This window comes from Leptodactylus fuscus, chromosome 7, assembly GCF_031893055.1.
Source record: "Leptodactylus fuscus isolate aLepFus1 chromosome 7, aLepFus1.hap2, whole genome shotgun sequence".
NCBI classification, from domain to species: Eukaryota; Metazoa; Chordata; class Amphibia; order Anura; family Leptodactylidae; genus Leptodactylus; species Leptodactylus fuscus.
The window spans coordinates 128,988,828-129,012,336 of NC_134271.1; the positions used below are offsets into that span (position 1 = coordinate 128,988,828).

The window sequence follows — 23,509 nt, forward strand, 5'->3', positions numbered from 1 at the left end:
ATCGCACACTCTGCTCCGGATTAGGCCCAATGAATGGGCTCAGTCTTCAGGCCGAATCGTGAGGCGAATCCGCCTGAAGAATGAGCACCTCGCTTCTTTTTCCCGGGAGCTGGAACAAACTGGCTCCCGGAAAAAAAGAACTGACCGGCTCCCATTAATTTCAATGGGAGCCGTCATTTTGGTCAGGATTTTGAGGCAGATATGTCCTCAAAATCCTGACCAATAAACTCTGTGTGAACTTACCCCAAGGCTGAGTTCACACAGAGTTTAATGATCAGGAATCCCCCTCCGAACCCCCCTCCAAAAAACGCCTCACCATACAGTCCTATGTAACCTGCTTTTTTTTTTTCGCAAGCAGATTTTCCGTTAGCGGAAAAATCCACTAGCAGATTCTCTTCTAGCGGAAAAAAAAGAATGTCCATTCTTCAGAAGTTTTCCACCTGAAAAAAATCAATGCAAGTCAATGGGAGGTGGAAAAACTGCTAGCGTTTTTCTGAGGCATTTTTTGACAAAAAAAAAAGCCTCAAAAAACACCAGGCGGATTTTCCGCCTCCCATTGACTTGCACTGAATATAAAGCATAGCGCCATACGTATTTTGAGGACTGTTCTTGTTATTACAGCTCAGCCCCATTCACATGAATGAGACTGAGCTGCTGCTGTACCATGTGACCAATGAATGTGATACCATCGGCACAGGGAAGAGGTCACAGCTAGAGATGAGAAGATCAGCCGGTCCGAACAGCACGCTCCATAGAAATGAATGGAAGCACCTGGTACTTCCGCTTTGACGGCGCCGGCCGCTTAACCCACCGCGTGCCAGCTATGTCCATTCATTTCTATGCGAGCGTGCTGTTCGGATCGGCTGATCCGAACAGTACTCGCTCATCTCTAGTCACAGCACTTTTGAGCACCACAGTCTCTTCCATAATCTGTTCGCTCACGTATTAAAGACCTACCCTAAGGATAGCCCATCAATAACGTAAGTCCTGGAAAACCCCTTTAAGGGTGATGACCACGGCATTCCGTACACTCTGCACCCCTTGTCTAAGTTGCCAAAATATCTGTACATTTGACACCATAAACGATATTCTCGCTGTTGCAATCAATGTAAGTTTGAACTTAATTTAATGTCCGTTTTATATATATACTGTTTCATCTATATCCTATTGTATGTCAAGTCCCAGTTTGGGAGCGATGTGCCTTTATTCTCATAAATTGGTTTATAGAAGGAAGACCGGGGGCGTTTTTCAATGAACTTTATTGTAATCACGCATGCGTAGTGGCCATAACCCGCTGCCACCGTGATGGGCAACACCTGCTTGTATACAGGCTATACCATATATAAAGGGGTACGCTATGACTAAGGGGGACTCCCACCCCGAAACACGTTAGCGTCTTTTTTAACCACTTGTTGCACGTCTTGTTTGTTATGTGGACTATTATTTTTTTTTAATCATCATGGAATAAAGGATCAAAAGTTTTCAAGGCTCCATTTCATCACTTGCACACCTTCTATGATTGCTTACCCTCTTCGGTCCGGGTTTGCTGGGTTTGGAACCTCTATGTGGTAAGATACAGTCTCCTTACCATTTATCTATTGTGTACAACCAGCTGTACGGACTCTATTATTTTACAGACTGGAAAAATAGAAATGCTGAGCGATAAGCGTGATTATGTTTAGCGAAGTTTGGTACAAGCGGCGCCTGTGCAGCCTCCAGATAACATGTGCGATAGAACAGCTGTGGAAATGGCTGCAACTGATACGGCCAGGCTCCACGAGAAACCTCCACACAGAGCGCCCTTCATGGCAGCTATACCAAGATTAACCATTTCACTCAAGGGAACGGATTTTCCCCCTAATATAACCAGATTTAGGTTTGTAGACAATAAAAAGTCAGACATTTTTGCAAATATAAATAATTCATATTGTGCAGAGTTTTAGAGACTCTCTAGTCAGAGAGAGTCCGTTGTCTTGATCTGTTGTCCATGGACGATGAATGAATGGCCTGGGTCTTGACCGTAACATAGGTGATATTTCCTTCATCACACAAAAACAGCAAGGAATAAGGATTTTATATCCCCTTAAACAGTCAGAATAAGACAGAACAGCTCCCGTTATGGAGGCTACAACCCAGACCGACATCTCCAAGGTTGCCCATTCACTTGTGGAGAGCTGCGGCCTCCACCGATGAGGTCTCAGTGACTTCAGGAGGCAAGTCTGGGGTCTGTTAGGGAGGTTTTCTTCAGAGATGAGGTTACCTTTTCGAGACAAGTTGTTTTCTTCTGACAGCTCCCACAACATTGAGCTGATCAGCAGGGGTCCGGATCATACAACGTGCAGATGGGAAAAGCCTATCATGTAACTATTACATTGGGAAGTAATAATGGGAAAGACGATAGGACAGTCGTACAATTTTCAGATTTCATTTGGGCTGTGTTCACATCAGAGCCTCAGTCACCAATTCCATCACAATTGCTGGGGCTCTAACCTCCACCGCACGACTCTGACTCCCATGGTCAGCCATGGTCATACAGAAGCAGTAAAGATCCCCAAATCCAGGAGTCCAGTGGGTGGTCCTATTTGATCACTGACAGCTAAGCTTAGGACCGCCCACTGGACTCCTAAGCAGAATGAACACAGATTTATATTGATAAGTTACAAGTTATCTCTCTCAGATGTCTCTTCCTCCATCCACCTTGTATTCCATGTCTTCCCACGAGCAGTCCTATAGTCTTGGTGCTGCCGATACACCATCCATACCCTATAGCAGAATAGTAGACATAGAAAATATTCTCCATAGAATTTTTTTCTATCTATTTAAAGGCTTCCAAACTAAAAATCACATGTGAAAATCTATATACGCAGAAAACACTAGACTGTTATGAAAGGTGAAGAGGCAATTTCTTTGCCGCTTTGCTGTATTTAATAGGACATGGTTACTAATAGATAAGTACGTTTCTGAGTATCCCGCTGAGATCCCGGCAGTGAATGACCTTGTTATTTTCTCCCTGTGGAGGAAAGAGTCTGCAATGGATCATTTAACACTGCCGAGCCTGTAGACGGAACGTTCCCAGCTCTGATCCCTGTCCCTTCTGTACTAGTCCTTACACCACGTACCGGGCTGACCGCACAAGAGCCGCAAACTCCTCACTAGGATGCAGAATCTCAGCCTTATATTTGGGTTTGACCAAAATACAGACCAGCCTGGATTCCTTGTAGACATGGGGCCTTAGACACCAGCCAGTACAAGAATCCCCCAACATTGTCGTCTACCCATGGGTCTATGGTTTGGCCAATATGGGTTTGCCCACCTTACACTGCTGGGCCTCTTCCAAAAGAGCTGGTACCCCTCCCCGAGTTTCCTATAACAGACCGCACAACTCTATTTTACAGTCTGTAACGTGTCGGACCATCTGCTCTTCTGTTGACAGGACCTGTTGACAAGTGTTAGGGTTAAGCCTACATCATACGTACATTACAAACAGGAGAGTGAAGAAAGTTCAGCTCGCACTCCGCTCAACTAGACATGACACTTTGTCAACATTTATCAGGAACCGCCATTCAGACTCACTGCGAAGAACTATTCAACCTCTAACGTCCGGCCCTTCCTGCCTGAGTGACCTCGATCTGTCCTTAGAGACACGGCTGCGGACAAGAATGACAACCGTGACCCGAACAACTTCCACTATGAAGCTTGAACTTCTCCAGGTTGAAAACGTTATAAGGTAATGCCAAGAACTATATACCGAAAGACAACTAATCCTGTGATGCTTTTATACTTAGACCAGGCCTTCTAAAATGCTCCAGCTTTACCACAGTGACTGATGCTGGATGATACCTCTGGTGCATCCGTCATCTGAGAAGTCTAAGTTTGCACCCCCAAATTTTGAAGAACATGGTCACATCTCAAGCTATGACCCAATCCATATCAGAGAGGGTGCAACTGGGGTCCAAGACACATAATAAGTGTGACGCAAGGCCTGTAGAACAGATTTTTCTGTGCAAAGTCAGTCAGAATTTGGTGCATTTCGCTTCGAAAACCTGACACAATTTTCCCATTGATCATAAGTGTGAGCATTAGTCCTATTAAAGGGGTTTTCTGGGAATTTTTTAATTTTTATAGTGCTATTAATGGGTTAATAAGTGCACCCGATAAGTGATTTCTGGGAGCTCCTGGTACCCTTTGCATTTGTTTACATGGGTAGCGGCCTGCTCTCTTATCCTACAACTACCATGATAATTGCTCTTCCCTCAGATTCCTCTCTCTCTCACACCCCCTCCCTGTTTCCCTAGCCAGCTCACAGACCACTAGCTCTACCTAACTAACTCAGCCCACCCCATCATACTTACTTGTCTTCTTGCCCGGATCTTCTGTGCATGGGAGATCCTAATGTCGTCCTCTTCTTGCCTTCTGCTAGCTGTCTGGAGGTCATAACCCAGACAGCTATCTCCAAGGTTGCCCATTCATTTGTGGAGAACTGTGGCCTCCACTGATGATGTCTCAGGGACTTCAGGAGGCAAATCTGGGGTCTGTTAGGGAGGTTTTCTTCAAAGATGGGGTTACAGTCAGAGTGCTGCAGCTCTAATGTGCAGGCATTGTTGGCTGGCTCCTTCTCTGCACGTCTGCCGGCGCCTGCGCAATAGAGCAGTCTGCAGGCGCCAATGAAAGATCAGAAGAGGGAAGGGGCTATGGCACAATGTACCATTATAAAAAGAAATAAAAAAAGATGAACCAGAAAAGATATCTAATGGAAATATAAGTATTAACTAAAACACACAGGTTAGGAAAGCTGACAAGTCCTCCAATGTAGTATTACATTGTAGAGTACATTGGTTAATGTGCAACGGTTTGTGAATGAAAAAAAAAAAAGAGGTCACGGTGCATTAATTTTCTGGAATGTAATTAAGAGCGGCCGCTAGATATCACACACCCACGCTCAGCAATCCGTGGTCAGGTCCCTATTTGGAAAAAGTTTCAGCTAAACTGATAACAAGGTTCAGTGAATGCAGAAGATGTGATTCATGGGTCCTACCTGGGCCGTGACCTTCAGGGATCAGTTCTACAGCCTCTTAATGCCTCAGAAACCACTGATTTACTGCATGGAGGAGCTAATATTATTTCAGGGAGAAGATACTGTCATAAGGATCTAGAAGTAAGAGCAGAATGCCTCAAAAACTGTATGGACCAGTGGCGTAACTAAAGTCTTGTGGGCCCCGATGCAATCTTATGTCCGGGGCCCCCTACCTCATTCCTACGGCGAATTATTGATAGTGATGGTTACGGGTACTAAGGAGTTTAGTCATCCTTAGTGTGGTTCAGGTAATCTGTGGGTCTCCTTGGCTTATGGGCCAGATGCAAGCTACAATCTCAATACTGATGCCAGTGCTCATGGCCCCACTAAGGCTCCTGGGCCCCGGTGCGACTCTCTTAAGTTACGCCCCTAGTATGGACTCAAGAGAAGAGGAGAGGAAAGCAGGAAGAGACTACCTATTTAGAAGCAGATTGCTGTCTGATCTATAATAGAACCAGCAGGGTAGCCAGCTATGTGAAGGAGATACGCAGGTTCTACGTCAGCAAAATGATAGGGGAAACTAAATAGTGCAAATTCACAATAGAAGAAAAAAATTAAAAAATGAGAGCAAGAGTTTTTATAGTATTTAAGTTTATCCAGTAATAGGTACTACTGATCCCTGCCATGACAGGCTAATAAAAATAACCCACTAAAGATTTTCTGTAATGGATTCACCAGTGTCAGGCCCCTGGATTCTTTACATTCTTGTCTAACGTACGATTTTAACAGTCCCATTATCTATATTCTATATGATCAGTCTCTTACAAAACTGTAATATACAAATGTACACAAAGACATTAATATTATCTGGTCAAAGGGGCCATAAATAAATGCCTATAGCAGAACATTCTCACTCACGAATGCCAGCGCTGCAAAGCAATAATTGCAAACTACGGTAGTTTTCCGTTTGCCTTTTTCTGTTTTTGTTATTTCTATTTTTCGGCAGAAAAAAAAAAAAAAAAGGGAGGAAACAGAAATCAGAGAGATTAACAAAAAAAAGAATGGAGCCAGCGGTGCACAGGAAATAAACACTTCTTCTGCCATCATTAGGCTCCATTTTCAGGAAAAAAGCGCCGCTGGTCACAATACCTTATTGTACAAATGTATACACAGCCGCGGCAAAGTTTAAACAACCCCAAACAATGTGACTTTGGAGAACTTCAGACACAGGCTTCCTGCATTATACAAGGTCTTCAGCTATTAATGGAACTGGATATAGCTCTGGAAGTAGTGAGAGGTTTGTAGCCGTCACATAGTAGTACTACGCTTCACTACATAGTCACACATATCAGATATCACACATCTCTTGTACGTGCAGCACCACAAATCCATACACAGGACTCCCAAAGTGCCTCATAACCCTGTGTCTGGTTGTAGTCTATTTGGCGGTGTTATATGTATGTGGATGTGTATGGCTAAACCGCAACTTTAGTTGGGCAACATAAAGTTTGTCATGTCGCACAGTGACTTTGCATTGAGTGATTGTCAATGTGGTTGCAACGCAAAACACGATCTACTTTTGCAAAAATTGAAACCTGCTGGATAGTTGGTTTCAAGCACAGACCCCAATGCAAGTAACAAGGCTAGGTTCACATCCATAGGAGACTCCATGCCAAAAATTCTTTGCCGGTTTTAGTTTTAAATCAACAGACTCCAAACGGATCCAATTATACAGTCAATGCGGCCCGCCTGTCCGTTGTTCTGGTCCTCCGACAGGCCAGAACAACAGAGATCTATCTAGAGTCATCCATCAGAAAATAATAATTGTACATTGGTGGTCCACAATGGGGGATCATATTGTGTGCAGGGGCCACTATGGGGCATAATACTGTGTGCAGAGGCCACTATGAGGCATAATACTGTGTGCAGGGGCCACTATGGGGCATAATACTGTGGGCAGGGACCACTATGGGGGATAATACTGTGTGCAGGGGCCACTATGGGGCATAATACTGTGTGCAGGGACCACTATGGGGCATAATACTGTGTGCAGGGACCACTATGGGGCATAATACTGTGTGCAGGGGCCACTATGGAGCATAATACTGTGTGCAGGGGCCACTATGGGGCATAATACTGTGTGCAGGGGCCACTATGGGACATAATACTGTGTGCAGGGGCCACTATGGGGCATAATACTGTGTGCAGGGGCCACTATGGGACATAATACTGTGTGCAGGGGCCACTATGGGGCATAATACTGTGTGCAGGGGCCAGTAATGGACATAATACTGTGTGCTGGGGCCACTATGGGGCATAATACTGTGTGCAGGGGCCATAATACTGTGTGCAGGGGCCATAATACTGTGTGCAGGGGCCACAATGGGGAATGATACTGTGTGCATAACAGTGCATGTAGGAATGTGGGGAGGGGGGGGGGGGGCGGTCAGAGTCTTCGCGAGGGGGTGAGAGGGGCCCATGTCAAAAGTTCACCACTGACCCCCAGTAACAGCGCTTAGATAACTACAACTCTCAGCAAGTCCTGACAGTCTGTGGTTAGTTCTATCAGTTTATAGAGGTATCCGAAATTGTACTGTTCTTACCATTCTCCGTAATGACATTTCTTGCATACGCAGCCTCGTCCCCAAATGTCCTGGGACGGTTGCTTTCTGCACCAGTGACAATCTACCGCTTTCCTCCTCAGTGGACACACGTAATAGCTTTTTAGTAAAGTTCTCTATAATCTTCATAGCCAACTCATCTATCCTTCCCTGATCTCCCAGGAAGCCACAGGTAGCGTTTCTAACCTTTAGATGTCCGATAATATTAGAAATGTAATTGACTGCCCCCCCATCTTTATATACATGACCCCTCGAACACCATGTAAATCATTCATGTCGCTTTCGCCGTTGACCTAATTGTCGACTTGCATTAGCCTTTATGAGGATCAATAAGCGTCACCCTGTGTGCATTAAACTAAACGGTGAAGGCTTTTACTGTATTGGAAAAGCCATAAATTTCTCCCGCCACCAGTTTATTGTCTCTCGTGCAAATTTTGTAAAGCCTTAGACCTTGGGTTTATCCACATTAACTACAGCACTACATGCACCTATTAAAAACGTCCTATTATAGTCCACTATAATAAAAGAACCGGGCACTGAAATTGTGCAAAAATGACACAACCCGACAGAGGTTCCAAGTAAGGAAACTTCAAGGGAAAAAAAATTTCAAAAAGTTATGTCAATTGTCTTCTGCTCCGTCATCAAAAACGAAAAATTGTCTCGTAAATGCTGAATTATAGTTCTTGTTCGTTCCTCGAAATCAGCTCATGTATCAGATCTAACTACCCCAGGGTCAGATCAGACATGTAATTTGGAGAGATTAATTGACAAAATTACAGCTTTTATGTAATCTTAGGTGGAAAGTCAATAACCACTTCTGTTTTTCAGACACGAGACATGAAACCAGAGGCTGCAGGCGGGCCGGCTAGAGCACCTATAATTACCCTAATGAGGTAAAAGTCATTATACAAGTATCTACGAAGTGTAAAACTATGCGAGAACAGCCATAATTCTGTAATAGAGGCCGGAGCGGCTGTGTGTAGCCAAAACTCGACCCACAGTGGCCACTGATCGATGGTTTGGGGTTCGGGGGGGGCTCAGGTCACTGATTCATTTGATGTTAGACAAGTCTGGATAGAACCGGAAGTGAAATGGTTATAATTTGGGGTTACTCCTTACCCCAGATTATAAAAGGGAGGTGTAAAAAAAATATAAAAAACATCTATACTCACATTCTCTCACTTCTATTGGGCCAACGCTCTCTATTTGCCTCCTCATTAAAGGGATTCAGTCATTAAAAAGCAATTTTTTCTCGATCACACGTAGGAATAGTCTTAAGAAAGGCTATTCTTCTCCTACCTTTAGATGTCTTCTCCACACCGCCGTTCGGTAGAAATTCGGGTTTTCTTTAGTATGCAAATGAGCTCTCTCGCAGCACTGGGGGCGTCCCTATTGCTGCGAGAGAACCCTCCAGCGCCGCCTCTATCTTCGCCTGGAGCGGCCTCTCCCTGTGTCTTCTTTTGGCGCTGGCTTCAAACTTCTAGACATGCGCAGTCAGCTCTGCCGTCGGGGCTCGGGCAGAGCCAACAGCACATGCCTGCGGCCATGTACCCCAGCTTACTGTGTAGGCAGCCACCAGAAGATGGCCGCTTACACCAGATTACAGTGTAAGCGACCACAGGAAAATTGCCGTGGGCATGCGCGCATGTGCAGTCGGCTCTGCCCAAGGCCTAGAAGTTTGACCCAAACGCCGGAAGAGGACGCAGGGAGAGTTTGTTCCAGGCAAAAATGGAGGTGGCACTGGAGAGTTCTCTCGCAGCATTGGGGACGCCCCCAGAACTCATTTGCGTACTGAAGAAAACTAGCATTTCAACCAAACGGCGGCACGGAAAAGACATCTAAAGGTAGGAGAAGAATAACCTTTCTTAAGGCTATTCCTACAGGTTAGGGACAAAAAATAACTTTTTAATGATTGAATACCTTTAAAAACCAGACCATTTGGTATATTTGGGTGAAACCCGGCTCGAGAAGTGACATCAGTGGAGTAAAAAGGTGGAAGAGTCCAAATTTTTGGCATGGGCCAAAAAATGTTTTATTCACACTACATTACATTCTGCCCACCAGAGTCTTGAATGCAGTTTTTTGCACCAAAGCCAGGAGTGGATATAGAAGAGAGTAGACGTTTCGGTTTTACCTTTACGTTTTTCCAGTTTTTCATACCCACTTCTGACTTTGGCTCATAAAACAGAGTCAAAACTACCACAGAAACAGTGCGGAAGAATAACTCTTCACACTCTTGGCTTTGGCAGAAATTGATGAATACGGTGGTGTAGGTTTCCTCCGGGTACTCCGGTTTCCTCCCACGCTCCATAGACATATATCGTATCGTACCTCGTTCCTAACAAATAATCAGATTTTCGTAAAAGCTGTGGAAAGAGAATTTCTATAAAAAGAAGACAGGAAACATGTTCTTATCCAGAAATGTATAAATAGCAATTTATTGAATGGGTTTGGGTAAACGTCTCGAATCTCATGGGACGCAGCCTGCATATTTCTGGTGTTCTCCATCTGTGTAATGTGGGACTCTCTTCAGTTTAGAAACACTTTACAAGCTCTGGGGCAGATTTACTATGAGGAAAATGTGCAAAAATTGGGATAAAATTGGCACATTTTGTCGCATCTCGTTTTAGACATTTTACCTCCTAACTTGAAAAGAGGCGCATGTTAATGAAAAAGGGGGTGTGGATTCACAAAAAGGTGTAAACATTGGACGATTGAACAGTGGAAAAACGTTGTGTGGAGTGACGAATCACAGTACACAATGTGGCGATCCGATGGCAGGGTGTGGGTATGGCGAATGCCCAGTGAACGTCATCTGCCAGCGTGTGTAGTGCCGACAGTAAAATTCGGAGGCGGTGGTGTTATGGTGTGGTCGTGTTTTTCATGGAGGGGCCTTGCACCCCTTGTTGTTTTGCGTGGCACTATCACAGCACAAGCCTACATTGATGTTTTAAACACCTTCTTGCTTCCCACTGTTGAAGAGCAATTTGGGGATGGCGATTGCATCTTTCCACACGATCGAGCACCTGCTCATACTGCACGGCCTGTGGCGGAGTGGTTACACCACAATAACATCTCTGTAATGGACTGGCCTGCACAGAGTCCTGACTTGAATCCTATAGAACACCTTTGGGATGTTTTGGAACGCCGACTTCGTGCCAGGCCTCACCGACCTACATCGATACCTCTCCTCAGTGCAGCACTCCGTGAAGAATGGGCTGCCATTCCCCAAGAAACCTTCCAGCACCTGATTGAACGTATGCCTGCGAGAGTGGAAGCTGTCATCAAGGCTAAGGGTGGGCCAACACCATATTGTATCCAGCATTACCGATGGAGGGCGCCACCAACTTGTAAGTCATTTTCAGCCAGGTGTCCGGATACTTTTGATCACATAGTGTATATAAGACACAAAATAGTTTATACAAGTGACCGACCCAGCAAGAGCTTTGTCAGTAAGTGTTGGGAGGTAAAATACAGCGGCGATGTAACTGCTTTGAGGAGAGGATCTAACATTTTCTTGCAAGGATTTATATTTATCCAAATTATACAGTAGTTCTGTAGCAGCTTAACAAAGCCGTGCCAAGAACCACAGACATCATCTTGGAGCGACTGTCAGCGCTGCTATTTTAAGGCGGCTTCACATCGAAAATGAAGATGCAGTTTCCAAACATATTTAAGACAGAGCAAGCTGTCAAGGGATCCGAGATATTAAAATGAAGACCGAGGCTGAAGGAGATGAAATACCTGACTGCAAAGTGTGTTATAAGCCGTGTACAAGGGTACGAACAGTGCAGCCCGTACTGAGACCGTCCTCATCTTGAGTATCAGAGAATACCCCCATTATTCTGTTATTTAATGGAGATAGAAGGCAGCAGATGCTCACAGGGAAAACTAGAACGCGGCCCGTCCTTTCTCCAACCCCCTCCAACATCTGTCCCTACAGCTCATTGATCTCCATGTGAGTCGAGAGGATGGAGCAGTGTGTATATTGTAGGCAAACTAAAACACTGTATAACTGAATGTGGAGGCAATGTACACACCAGCAGATAGACACCCTCCACTAATCCATCCACTGCCTACAACCTGGACCGGGGTCTAAGCATTTACAGGCCCGACCCTGGTAAATATTCTGGTGGCAAAATGGTTAGGAGTGTTAGCATTGGGACAAAACAGGTCTACATGCTTGCCAAAGGTGGCCATATATAAGCATGAATGGTAGTCCAACCCACTGATTTTGGCGAGATTGGCAAACCATTGCATGTGTGTAGGGTTCCCAACTCTCTGGAAGAATCTCATTTTCCTCTCTCCATTGAGAACCCTTGCATACTTAAACTAATGTCAGGCAGCGCAGCATGTAAAACAACTAGTCTCTGCCTGCGACTTCGTCTGCGTGTTGTTGGCGTCGATGATCCGCCTACATTCAGTAAATTGCTGCTGTCGATGGTTTGCTTGCTCCGCCGTTTCGGCAGCTCTTAGGCTGTCCTGCTGCTGAACTTGTTCCTTGCGCCATGCCTGTGATTGTTCCGGAATCTCAGCAGTTCGCTGGGAAGCCATATAATGAGTGTGTTGTTGATGATCCGCCTACTCCGGCATTTTGACAGCTGTCAAGCTGGCCTGCGGCTATACTTGTTCCTTGCGCTTTGGCCGTGATTTTTGCAGCATCTCAGCAACTCGCTGGGGCACCATTTAATGAGCACGTTATTGGCGGCGATGATCCCTGTCAACTCCGCTTGAGGAGAACTCTATGATCTCTGGCTACCTTCATAGCTGTCGCTTAAGAATTTTCCAACAAATTAGATTTTCTTTTCCCGGCATATTTAAAAGAAGCAAACTGCCAACTTGGATTAAAGGTGTTTTCCCATCCAGTGTGTCAGCACTGCCTGGAGCAGATCAGATAATATGCAAATGAATGTACAGAATGGACTGGGGGTTAGCCGAGTGTTTTATCAGCAGCTGAGATAAGCTGCCCGCATAGCAGTGTAATATAGTACGTGATCATAAATTCATAATGTGAAGCCATGTCATTTACCGGGATAAAAAGTAGCTGATGTTTTAATCGAGGTTACAATCTATCTATGTGCCAAATTTAATTAAAATCTGTTCAGCCATTTTTGTGTGATTGAGGAACAAACATCCAAACACACAAACATCCACACATTTATAATATTAGTAGAATAGGATTAGTAGGACATGTTCTATTTTTATAATCCGTTTGGCTGGACACCCATACCCTATATAAATCAATGGACTGAAATCCGAGTCACGTTAATTGAAAACAGATCATTGGAACATGGAACATCATATACACTATCATCTCCTGACCAGTGGGGGCTGACAGGTGGGTCCTCTTGACTGGACTGTTTCCACCGTTGCGGTGATACAGCTACATTTATTTGACGCTTATTGTAAGGGTAAGTTCACACAGAGGAATTTGGAGTCACCTCTAAATTCCGTCCTGTGTGCCAGGATCAGTTGCGCCTATTAAATGATGCGGACTTGGATTTGTTGGAGATGGTTAAAGTCAATGGACAGAAGTTCTACTATGGAAGGAAAAAGCTAAAGAGACCTCAATACCTTCTACCTTGGGATCGCCAGGGGCATTACAAGTCAGGCCTTTATCACTCATAGATATATGATGTAATGAGACAGAAATACCTCTATAATGTAGTCTCTAAGCATGGCCGCACAACAATGTTATCTCTATAGCACAGTAAAGATAACCAGTCATTTAATTGGATAGTCCTAGGAGAATACGCTACAAGCTAGTATTGATTCTGTCTTACATATCACAGGCACGTACTGACTGTACGAGAGGCCCATTTACATTACAGGGTAACTATTATGTCAGCGTATACTGGAGGTGTTTTACACTCGCCCTCTTATACATCCAGTCTGGAATGAGATCTCATAGCTAGAATTCCATAGATAAGATGAAGAAACCTTACGGGGATGTGCGATACATCTGTCATGCACAAAATTCATCCCACGAAGTATGTGTCACTCACCGCCCTGGTTATACAAGGATTATATAAGTAGGAAAGGATTTGTCTTGTATAGTTACATAGTCGTCATTATTGTGTCCGCTATAAGGGGTATTCCTATCTTATGGGGTGATGACACGTTGCTTAGATATGCCATCACTTTATAGGAGTCCTCCTACTGCCAGGGTCCCCACCGATCCTGAATGTCTGTTTAGCGCTGCATCCCTTAGGCCTGGTTCACATCGGTGTTCGGGTTTTCGTTCGGGGAATCCACTTGGGGACCCCCTCCTGCAACGGAAACCTATCCACATACCTTAGGAAACCGACAGACCCTATAGATTAAAATGGGGTGTGTGTGGTTTCCTCTCTGTTTCTGCACAAAAAAATGCAGAGAAAAGCGCTGCTTGCATGACTTTTGTCTCCACATTTTTCAATCGAAAAGGGGAACAGAATGGCCAAAACACAAATGCGACCTGGGTCTTAGTCTAGGTTCACACAGGGTTATTTGGTCTGGAACTTGAGGCAGAGGCTGCCTCAGTTTCCGGACCAAAAAACGGTTAGCTGCGACTGGATGCCGGTGTAGTGCACCGGAATCTAGTCGCAGCATTCCACTCCGAATTAGGCCCGATGAATGGGCCTAGTCAGACAAGAGTGTCTTCAGGCGGATGTCGTGAGGCGACTCCACCTGAAGAATGAGCATGTCGCTTCTTTTTTCCGGGAGCTGGAACGAACTGGTCCCAGAAAAAAAAAAAGAACTGACCGGCTCCCATTAATTTCAACGGGAGCCATTTTTTTGGTCAGGATTTTGAGGCTGTGCTTAAAAATTCGGCTTATACTCAAGTATATACGGTACTATGGTCTCTGATCGGAGTGAAGTAAATCTACTAAAACCTTCTGATCTGATTACTTTCTCCTAACTCCAGAAAATCCCTCAAATCTGCAAAATGCTAGAAGATAATAAATCGGTATAGGATTATCATCCTAAACACCAGGCTGCAAGGACTGGCGGTAATAATAGATAGTGGATAGGGGTTGCCCTTCAGGTGAATTTTGGCTGACCTGCCTAAAACGTTTCTGTGGGGCTAATATATAATAATGACCTATATGATAGGTCATCTGTATCAGATTGGTGGTGGTGGGACAACATTCGGCATCCCTATGGATCGGTTGTTTGAAGCAACTGCAGTGCTTAGGCCATTAATACCTCTGAGACGTAACGTTCAGGAGTCCGCAGCAAATGAATGGAACTGAACTACAACACCCAGCACAGCCATTGCACAATGCATGGTACTGTCCTTGGCCAAATGCTCCGAGATCACAATAGGATGCAAGCTATAGGGCATCATGGAGTGTGTAAAAACAGAAATGTCTGAGTTTTCCTTTATTTTCCCACAATAATCTCACATTTTTGTTCTTGTACTGGAACTAACTCCAAGATACTCATTATAAGAGCAAAACAGCTAAGGATCTGTTCACACTGCGTCCTGATGTCTACACCAACAATATCTCCCGGCCTGTTTGCCATATGTATATACAACACATCTGCTATGAACTGTGCAGCATTTATTTTTGTGGGATGCTGATATAATACCAGACACATGTAAGTGATAAGGACAAGTGTTCGGTATAGATCTGGCCCCTAGGTGTGAATATGCCAGGAGGGCTCCTCTTAAAGGGGTATTCCAGTTATAACAAATTATCCCCTACCCATAGTCTAAGGCAGGGAACGTACGGCTCTCCAGCTGTTGCAAAACTACAACTCCCAGCATGCATACTGGCTCTGTTGTTCTGGGAACTCCCATGGAAGTGGAATGGAGCATGATGGGAGTTGTAGTTTCACAGCAGCTGGAGAGCCAAAGGTTCCCTATCCCTGGTCTAAGGGGTAACTTGGTCTGACCAATGAGTCCCCTAATAATGAGAATTGGGATGTTTTCCACCATATTTGGAATGCAGCCAATGGTTGTAAATGCGTGGCCTGCTCCATTCATTGGGACTACCAAAGACAATTGAAATACAGCTCGCTGCCTAGGGTTCCAATGCAATGAATGAAGCAATGGCACACATATCTGACCCCCCCCCCCCCCCACTCCATTGAAGCCCTCTTTTTGTGATCGGTGAGGGTTCCACTAGTCGGACTCCACCCTATTGACCACATGGCGGCTCAGTGGTTAGCACAGTAAGGCGGCTTAGTGGTGCTTGCTTTGCAGCACTGGAGTCCTAGGTTTGAATCCAGCTGCGGGGAGTCTGTATGCATTTTTTTCCCACCCTCCAAAGACAAACTGATAGCTTTGCAATGGCACCATCCAAAAATGGAGAGCTGGACAGCTAAAACGATTAGCGGCAGACCCCATTCATTATCGGCAGACCCCAATGGCGGAGGGAAAAGTCCTCCCTTCAGGTGTGCAGTCCTGTCTGGCCTGCGCCCGTTACACAATTATGGCATAGCCACAGGATAGTGAATGGCGGTGACTAATGGGTACTTACCTAATTATATAATGAGTTTTCTATAAAGCCATTATGGAGCAGACTTCTCTTACTGCTTGGCTTGGCTTCAGAAATGGATTCTTGTATTAAAACGTAAGCGATTGGCGTCTCCCTGATGTCAACAAGGCGTTTCGGCGCAAGCAAACACTGTATGGTAAAACAGCAATTTCTATGAAAGCAGATCACTAGGTTTACAATTAGCCTGCAACATTGAGCGGAATCCATTTAGAAATTACAGGCTTTTAATGACTATGTCCTATATGTGACCTTCCCCCGAGACGGAATATTGGCCTCAAGGAATATTGTGATTGTGCCTTGGAGGAGGATGGAGAATTACACGGCTCTCTGCAATTCTAGACACACGTGGTATTGTCAGAATGAAAGGGTTGTACCACAGAGAGGGATATAAACAGGACCGAATGGTGGGGGTCCACCAATGGGACCCCCACTGATCATGGATACAGAGTTCCCGTTTCAATGGGTCATGGGTCGTGCATATGTGCTGCCACTCTATGGGACTGAAGAGAGAAGCCACGCGAAGGATGGGACTCGGGAGCCATGTTGTTGTGATCAATGGGAATCCCACTGGTCAGTCCCATACATAAGGGGATAAGTCTTCTTCCTGTCACAAGGGAAATGAATTTGGAAACTTGGTTAGGGTAAGTTCACACAGAGCTTTTTGACGGCTAAAAGACGGCTCCCATTGAAATCAGTGGGAGCCCCTCAGTTCCTTTTTCCGGGAGCCAGCTTGTTACGCCTAAAGGAAAAATAAGCGACATGCTCATTCTTCAGGCGGTTTTGCCTCGCGATTCGGCCTGAAGACACTCCCTCCTACGGACAAGGCCCATTCATTGAGCCTAATCTGGAGCGGAGTGTACGACTGGATGCCAGTGCACTGCACCGTCATTCAGTCGTGGCTACCCGTTTTTTGGACCTTCCGCCTCAGGTTCCGGTCCAAAAAAACCCATGTGAACTTACCCTTAGGCTTTATAATGGATGCCACAACTCTTTGCTGGGTCCATTACATGACAGATTCAGACTGTGCCCAACAAATGCCATTTTGACCAGGGGTTTGGAGTCGGAGTGGTCAATTTTGGATAAAGTCGGAGTTAGGAAAAAAGTCCAACTCCAAAATCAAATGATTGTTATATATTCTATTATATAATTAGATGTAGAGTTTGTTACATATTTACTTTTATAGGAATCAATCACTGACTTATGAATGAATTCGAGGATCGTTACTACTTCTGTATGACCAAGATTGTCAGCCATTTATAAAGGAGTCAAGAGTCGCGAAGTGGAAAAATAGAGGAGTCAGTGGTTTGGCCCCGGCGTCCCGATTTTGACACAGAACCGTATGTGACCATGGTTCTGATGAATAGGTGTGAACACAGCCCAAGTGCTACAGAAACTAAGCACAATTTGTATTGGCTTAAGAAGGAAAATAAAATCTGAACACTGTAGGACTGCCCCTATAGAAAGCATATTTAGGTTAGAGTTCAACGTCTTTCCCATAACAATGTAATAGTTATAAGATAGGCTTTCCCCATCTGGAAATGTATTTGAGATTCCTTGAGCCGGACCCCTGCTGATCAGCTCAATATCGTGGGAGTTGCAAGAAGAAAACAGCTTGTCTCAAGAAGATAACCCCATCTCGGAGAAAAACCCTCACCAACAAACCCCAGATAAGTCTCCTAAGTGTCCATTCACACGGAGGAAAATGGTGAGGAATTTGGTGTGGAATTTCAGCGCTGAAAAAAAAAGCCTCCCATTGACTTCAATGGGTTTCTTTTTTTGTTAGTGGAAAAAGGAACCCATTGAAGTCAATGGGAGGCTGTATTTTTCAGTGCTGAAATTCCACACCAAATTCCTTACCATTTTCCTCCATGTGAATGGATCCTAAAGGTCTAGTTCACACAAGGATAAGCCCCGCACATTTTGGTCCTGATTCTGATGCGGCAAGCCGCATCAGAAATGGTCCCAAATGCGACTGCCACGACTGTTGCGGCTTACCGCTCCAGAGTAGACGCAAATGAATGGGTCTAGACTGGAGGGTGCTGCCGCGAGGCAGATGCCAGGGCAGACTCAGCCGCGGAATCCGCTTGAAGAAAGTACAGCTCGCTTCTTTTTTCAATAAGCCGCAACATACCGCTCACGAAAAAAGGAAGCTACATAGACCTCTATTGTGAGGAGGCGGATTCTGAGCTGGATTTGGCGTCAGAATCTGCCCCCTCTTGCCCTGTGTGAACGAGCCCTAAGACATCACCAGTAGAGAGTGAAAATTAGTGTTGCTGATCAGCAAATTGTGGACCACAAAACCCACTACGGTTGAGTAAGATCAGCCTTAGGAAACTATCCCCTACATAAACATATAGTAGCAAATGTCACAGCACAACCTTGCAATGAAATAACACACTCCTGCCACATCATGTGCGAAACAAGTCACATTCATCGCATCTCCTTCCTAATGTGACAGCTTTAGTAACAACTATTGCAGGATTTACATATACGCTCACGTATGCATTGCAAACCTCATACTCCATGTAAGTCAGCGGGCAGATTTAGCAAAGCAATGAAAAATAAGGTTTTGGGGGGGGAAACATCCTATTTATGGACTCTGTCCTAGATGTGCAAGTGTTTGGAAAAGTAGAATCCGTCTGGAAGTGAGGTGTCCAAGACAGGAACAGCAGGATGAATTAGGCTTCAATGTGTCAGAATTTTTGCAATTTTCTCACAAATTTGGTTGAGATTTTCAGCTATATTCACCCAACCAAGTATCTTGACTATGTGCTATCCGTGAATACATGGTTACGACTAATGGCTGCGCTTTCAGCGACTCAATTCATCCATTAAGGTGAATGAATCAGTGAAAAAGATCGGTCAAAGTTGGCGTTACGTTTGTCTCTCTTTCACTAAAACCCCACGTAGAGAGCCGCAGCAAAAAAAACACTGCGGGAAAACCGCAGCAGAAACGCATCGAAACGTTTTTCACAGAAAGTCCGTAGAGGTTTCCTATGCAGAATTTCTGCTTCCATTATACCTATGGGTAAACCGCCAGTGTTTCCATAGATGTAATTGACATGCTGCGATTTCCAAAACCGCAACGTGTATTTTTCTCCGCAATGTGTGGATAGGAGTCACTAGAATCCCATCCACTTGGCAGGGACTATAAAAGGTTACGGTTTTTGAAAAAATGGACAAAAGTTAATTTGTTAGTATTGGTTAATGTCCATCTGTGTTTGGGGGTTTGTTTTGCTTTCGGAGCATGCGCATAATTAGTGGACGCTGTAGGGGGTGACTGTCCGTTACCATCCGTCATCCATAGACATTAATGTTAAGAAAAATAAGAACCTTGCACATTCGTAACAAGTCCATCACTTTCAATGGAGTCAAAAGTCCCCAACTCTCTGCACTGTTATCTCCGCCGAAAGATATTTTTGAGGACAGGACAAATCCCATTGAAATCAATAAGATTTTTAAAGGGATTCTACCATTAAAAATCTTTTTTCTGTGGCTAACACGTCGGAATAGCTTTTAGAAAGGCTATTCATCTCCTACCTTTAGATGGAATCTCCGCCGCGCCGTTCCTTAGTAATACCAGTTTTTACCAGTATGTAAATTAGTTCTCTGGCAGCGATGGGGACGGGCCCCAGCGCTGAAAATGCGATGAGGGCGTCCCCACTACTGCCCGAGAACAGGATCCTGCGCCACCTCTATCTTCTGCTGGATCCTCCACTTCCTTCTTCGTCTTTCTTCGGCGGCTTCACCTCTGTCGGCTCGGACACTAGTAGAGCCGAATGCGCATGAGCGCAATTGCGGCCTCGGAACTATAGCCGCGCATGCGCATTTGGCTCTACTAGTGTCAGAGCCGACAGAGATGAAGCCGCCGAAGAAAGAAGGGGAGGATCCAGCAGAAGATAGAGGCGGCGCAGGATCCTGTTCTCGGGCAGCGGTGGGGACACCCTCATCGCATTTTCAGCGCTGGGGCCCGCCCCCATCGCTGCCAGAGAACTAATTTACATACCGGTAAAAACCGGTATTACTAAGGAACGGCGCGGCGGAGATCCCATCTAAAGGTAAGAGACGAATAGCCTTTCTAAAGGCTATTCCGACGTGTTAGCCACAGAAAAAAGATTTTTAATGGTAGAATCCCTTTAACAGATTTTTGACAGATCAGTTAGTGCCCATTGATGGACACAGTGTGAATGCCCCCAAAAATTGTGCAGCACATAAGGGCGGGTTCACACCTGCGCCCGGTCTCCACTTTCGGGTTTCCGTCTTCCGCCAAGAGAAACTGGACAGGAGACGGAAAGCCGGCGGTCAGTTTTCAAACCCATTCACTTGAATGGGTTTACAAAGCGACCGCCCGTGAGCGTCTTCTGGTCTCCGCAGTGAAACAGTTTTTTTTAACCGGACACAAAATTGGACATGCAGGACTTTGTGTCCGGTTAAAAAAAAATATGGTTTCACCGCGGAAAGACAGAAGACGCTCATGGGTGGTCATTTTGCAAACCCATTCAAGTTTCCGTCTCCTGTCCAGTTTCTCGTAGCGGAGGATGGGAACCTGAAAGCGGACCCGGGTGCAGGTGTGAACCCGCCCTCAGCCACCGCTGCAGAAGCTTACGAAGATCACGGCAGGTTAGTGTGACCACCTCTTCACTCACATCGGCTGTTAGGCCCCCTGTTCTGGAGACATATATGGTGTATCCTATGTATTTGCTATAGGATCTGCTACAGAGGACGAACTGACTTCATATAAAACAAAGTATTAGTCTCACTTAATATACAACTCACTTAATAAAACATGCCGAAGCCTATTACCCTCACTTCAATAAACTTTATTAGCTTCTTATACAAAAAAAAAAAAAAAATTTTGGCTCTCATCATAAACATTTATATATTGTACGGACTTGCACAGGTCCTGCCTGCTTATGTGTCTGGATAAAACAAGCCACCTCTCTGATCGCGGCGTGGCTTGGGTGCCGCACATAATTTCCAGACACACCCGACTGCTACAAACGTATTCCCCTCCAAACTTTCCTGAAGACTCCCATAAAGCTGCCTTTAGGATACGTTCACACGCGCAGTCATTGATCAGGACTTTCTGATGCCAGGATTGGATTACAAGAACGTATAGAGGATATAGGCGACGTCTCGCTTCTTATGCTATACACCAAAACCTGCACGTGTGAACATACCCTTAGACTCTGACCCTAATTGGGGCGATCATTGGAGAGATTTCATTACACTGTTGCAAAAAATGAAATAAAAATCAATCTATATATATTAACCCCTCGTAGCACTATATTAAACAATCATTTCCAATCTAGCTAGATCATATATTACAATCCGGTCGGTCGTTTTTAATTTTTTTACAGCCATATGGCGACTGAATTCACTCGTATTACCGGCGACATCAGCCAAGTCACCGGAGGCGAATGCCAAACACAGTACCGAGCAGCCCGGAAGGTGATGGGGCTTATTTACATCTGGGTGGTCAATCTGATATTCGGCACCCATCATGAAGTGACTGTACTGAATACATAGGGTGACATGTTATACCCATAGGACTGGTGCTGAGCCTGGCACCTCTGCTACTATGGCAGTGTCACACCCAGCAACCATGACAAATTCACTCCAGAATATCCCTCCTAATACAGACTACATTGTGTGTCAGCCTGAGGGATGCCCAGAGCCTCATCCCTAGCAGGTGCCATGTCAGGTGCACACTGGGAGTAGGAAGATAGAAATGGCGCCTTACCGAAGTACACGGTCTTGTCACACTTCGGACACTTGGATGCCATGCTAGAGAGCCGTCCTTTGTGGCAGAGTCTCCGGCTCCTGCTGCTGCTATTGCTGCTGCCAGTCTCCCACGTTCTGGGTAGACGTCAGTCGGCAGCTCCTCCAGTCACTCCCCGCTGCTCCAGCCTCCTCCATGTCTCTCAGGCTCCCATTGGCAAGAGGCAGCCTCAGCCCCGCCCGCCATTATCTCCCCTCAGCTACTTCACAGGCTACTGTCTGTCAAAATGCCATTTTCTGCAGAGGGAATCCAAAGGAGAAGCATAAAGGCATAAAATACACTACTGCTTAGGTCTAATAAACTGTAGGGTGATAATATGGTCATTTTCTTATTTTGTGTCATTGCTTATGCCTTTATAGCGTCGAACTTGGAGACCATATCGCTGTATTTGGGGCGTAGTCAGAGAATAGCATCAAAAAACACATTTGAGATACGGCCATTTGTGCGAACGGTTATCGCGTGGCAAAAATGGAGCGGAAAAATGCCGTACTTCACTATCCCAGCAAATGTAATGTCTTTACGGAAGATGCGGAAAACGCTGCGTGTTCATTTTACGTTAGAAAATGTCACGTCTTTACCATAGACTTATATGGGGGAGTCGAAAATTGAAAAAGCAGTGGAACGCTAAGTTGATTTCAATGGGAGCCGTCTTTTCGGTCAGGATTTTGAGGCGAATACGGCCTGACCAAAAATCTCCGTGTGAACTTAGCTTAAGGGGTCGTTCACGCTACCGCAGGTGACCGTCAGTAGTATACGTTGATATTGTCCGTTACGAGAAATTAGCAGCTGATCCATCACAAATCTGTTAAAATTTCAATTTATTTCAATGGGATTTTATCTTGCGTCTTAGTGTTCATTATACACCAAAGGGCGGGTTCACACCTGCGCCCGGTCTCTGCTTTGTAGGTTTCCATCTTCTGCCCGAGAACCTGGACAGGAGACGGAAACCCGGAAGTCAGTGTCCGCCCGTGAGCATCTTCTGGTCTCTGCGGCAAAACTGTTTTTTTTTTTTAACCGGATACAAAGTCCTGCATGTCCGACTTTGTGTCTGGTTAAAAAAACGGTTTCACCGCGGAGAGGAAGAAGGCGCTCACAGGCGGACACTTTACAAACCCATTCAAATGAATGGATTTGAAAACTGACTGCCGGTTTCTGTCTCCTGTCCAGTTTCTCGGGCAGAAGATGGAAACCTGAAAGCGGAGACCGGGCGCAGGTGTGAACCCGCCCTCGGTGTCCGCTAATGTCTGTTATGATAGGTGTTAACTTTTTTGTTAACAGTCAGTGTCCACCCGTGAGCGCCCGTGAGCATCTTCTGGTCTCCGCAGCGAAAACATTTTTTTTTAAACCGGAAACAAAGTTTCTCGGGCAGAAGACGGAAACCTGCGAAGCGGAGACCGGGCACAGGTGTGAACCCGCCCTAATCCATCACATGTCCATTTTTTTTCATGGACCAAAAAATGCGACATGTTGGACTTTTATGTCAATGAGAAAATACAGTTTCATGACAGACATCAAGTGTCCATTATGGGTAACTGACAGTAGTAGACAGGCGTCTGTTATACTTATCGATATTACTCTGTCCGTTTTTTAATGCGCGTGCTCGAAAAAG

The 23,509-nt window shown here is 45.2% G+C and overlaps 1 protein-coding gene across 1 annotated transcript in view; it reads right to left on the minus strand.

Annotated features, from left to right (window-relative positions):
* The window catches only part of LOC142214225 (cysteine-rich protein 2), a 63,843-nt gene extending 41,813 nt beyond the window's left edge, over positions 1-22,030 (minus strand). Inside the window, exon 1 of the mRNA XM_075283088.1 lies at positions 21,862-22,030. Within this exon, the coding sequence (XP_075139189.1) occupies positions 21,862-21,904 (43 nt within the window). The 5' untranslated portion in view covers positions 21,905-22,030. The remainder of the gene's footprint in view (positions 1-21,861) is intronic.
* Positions 22,031-23,509: the final 1,479 nt, after the last annotated feature.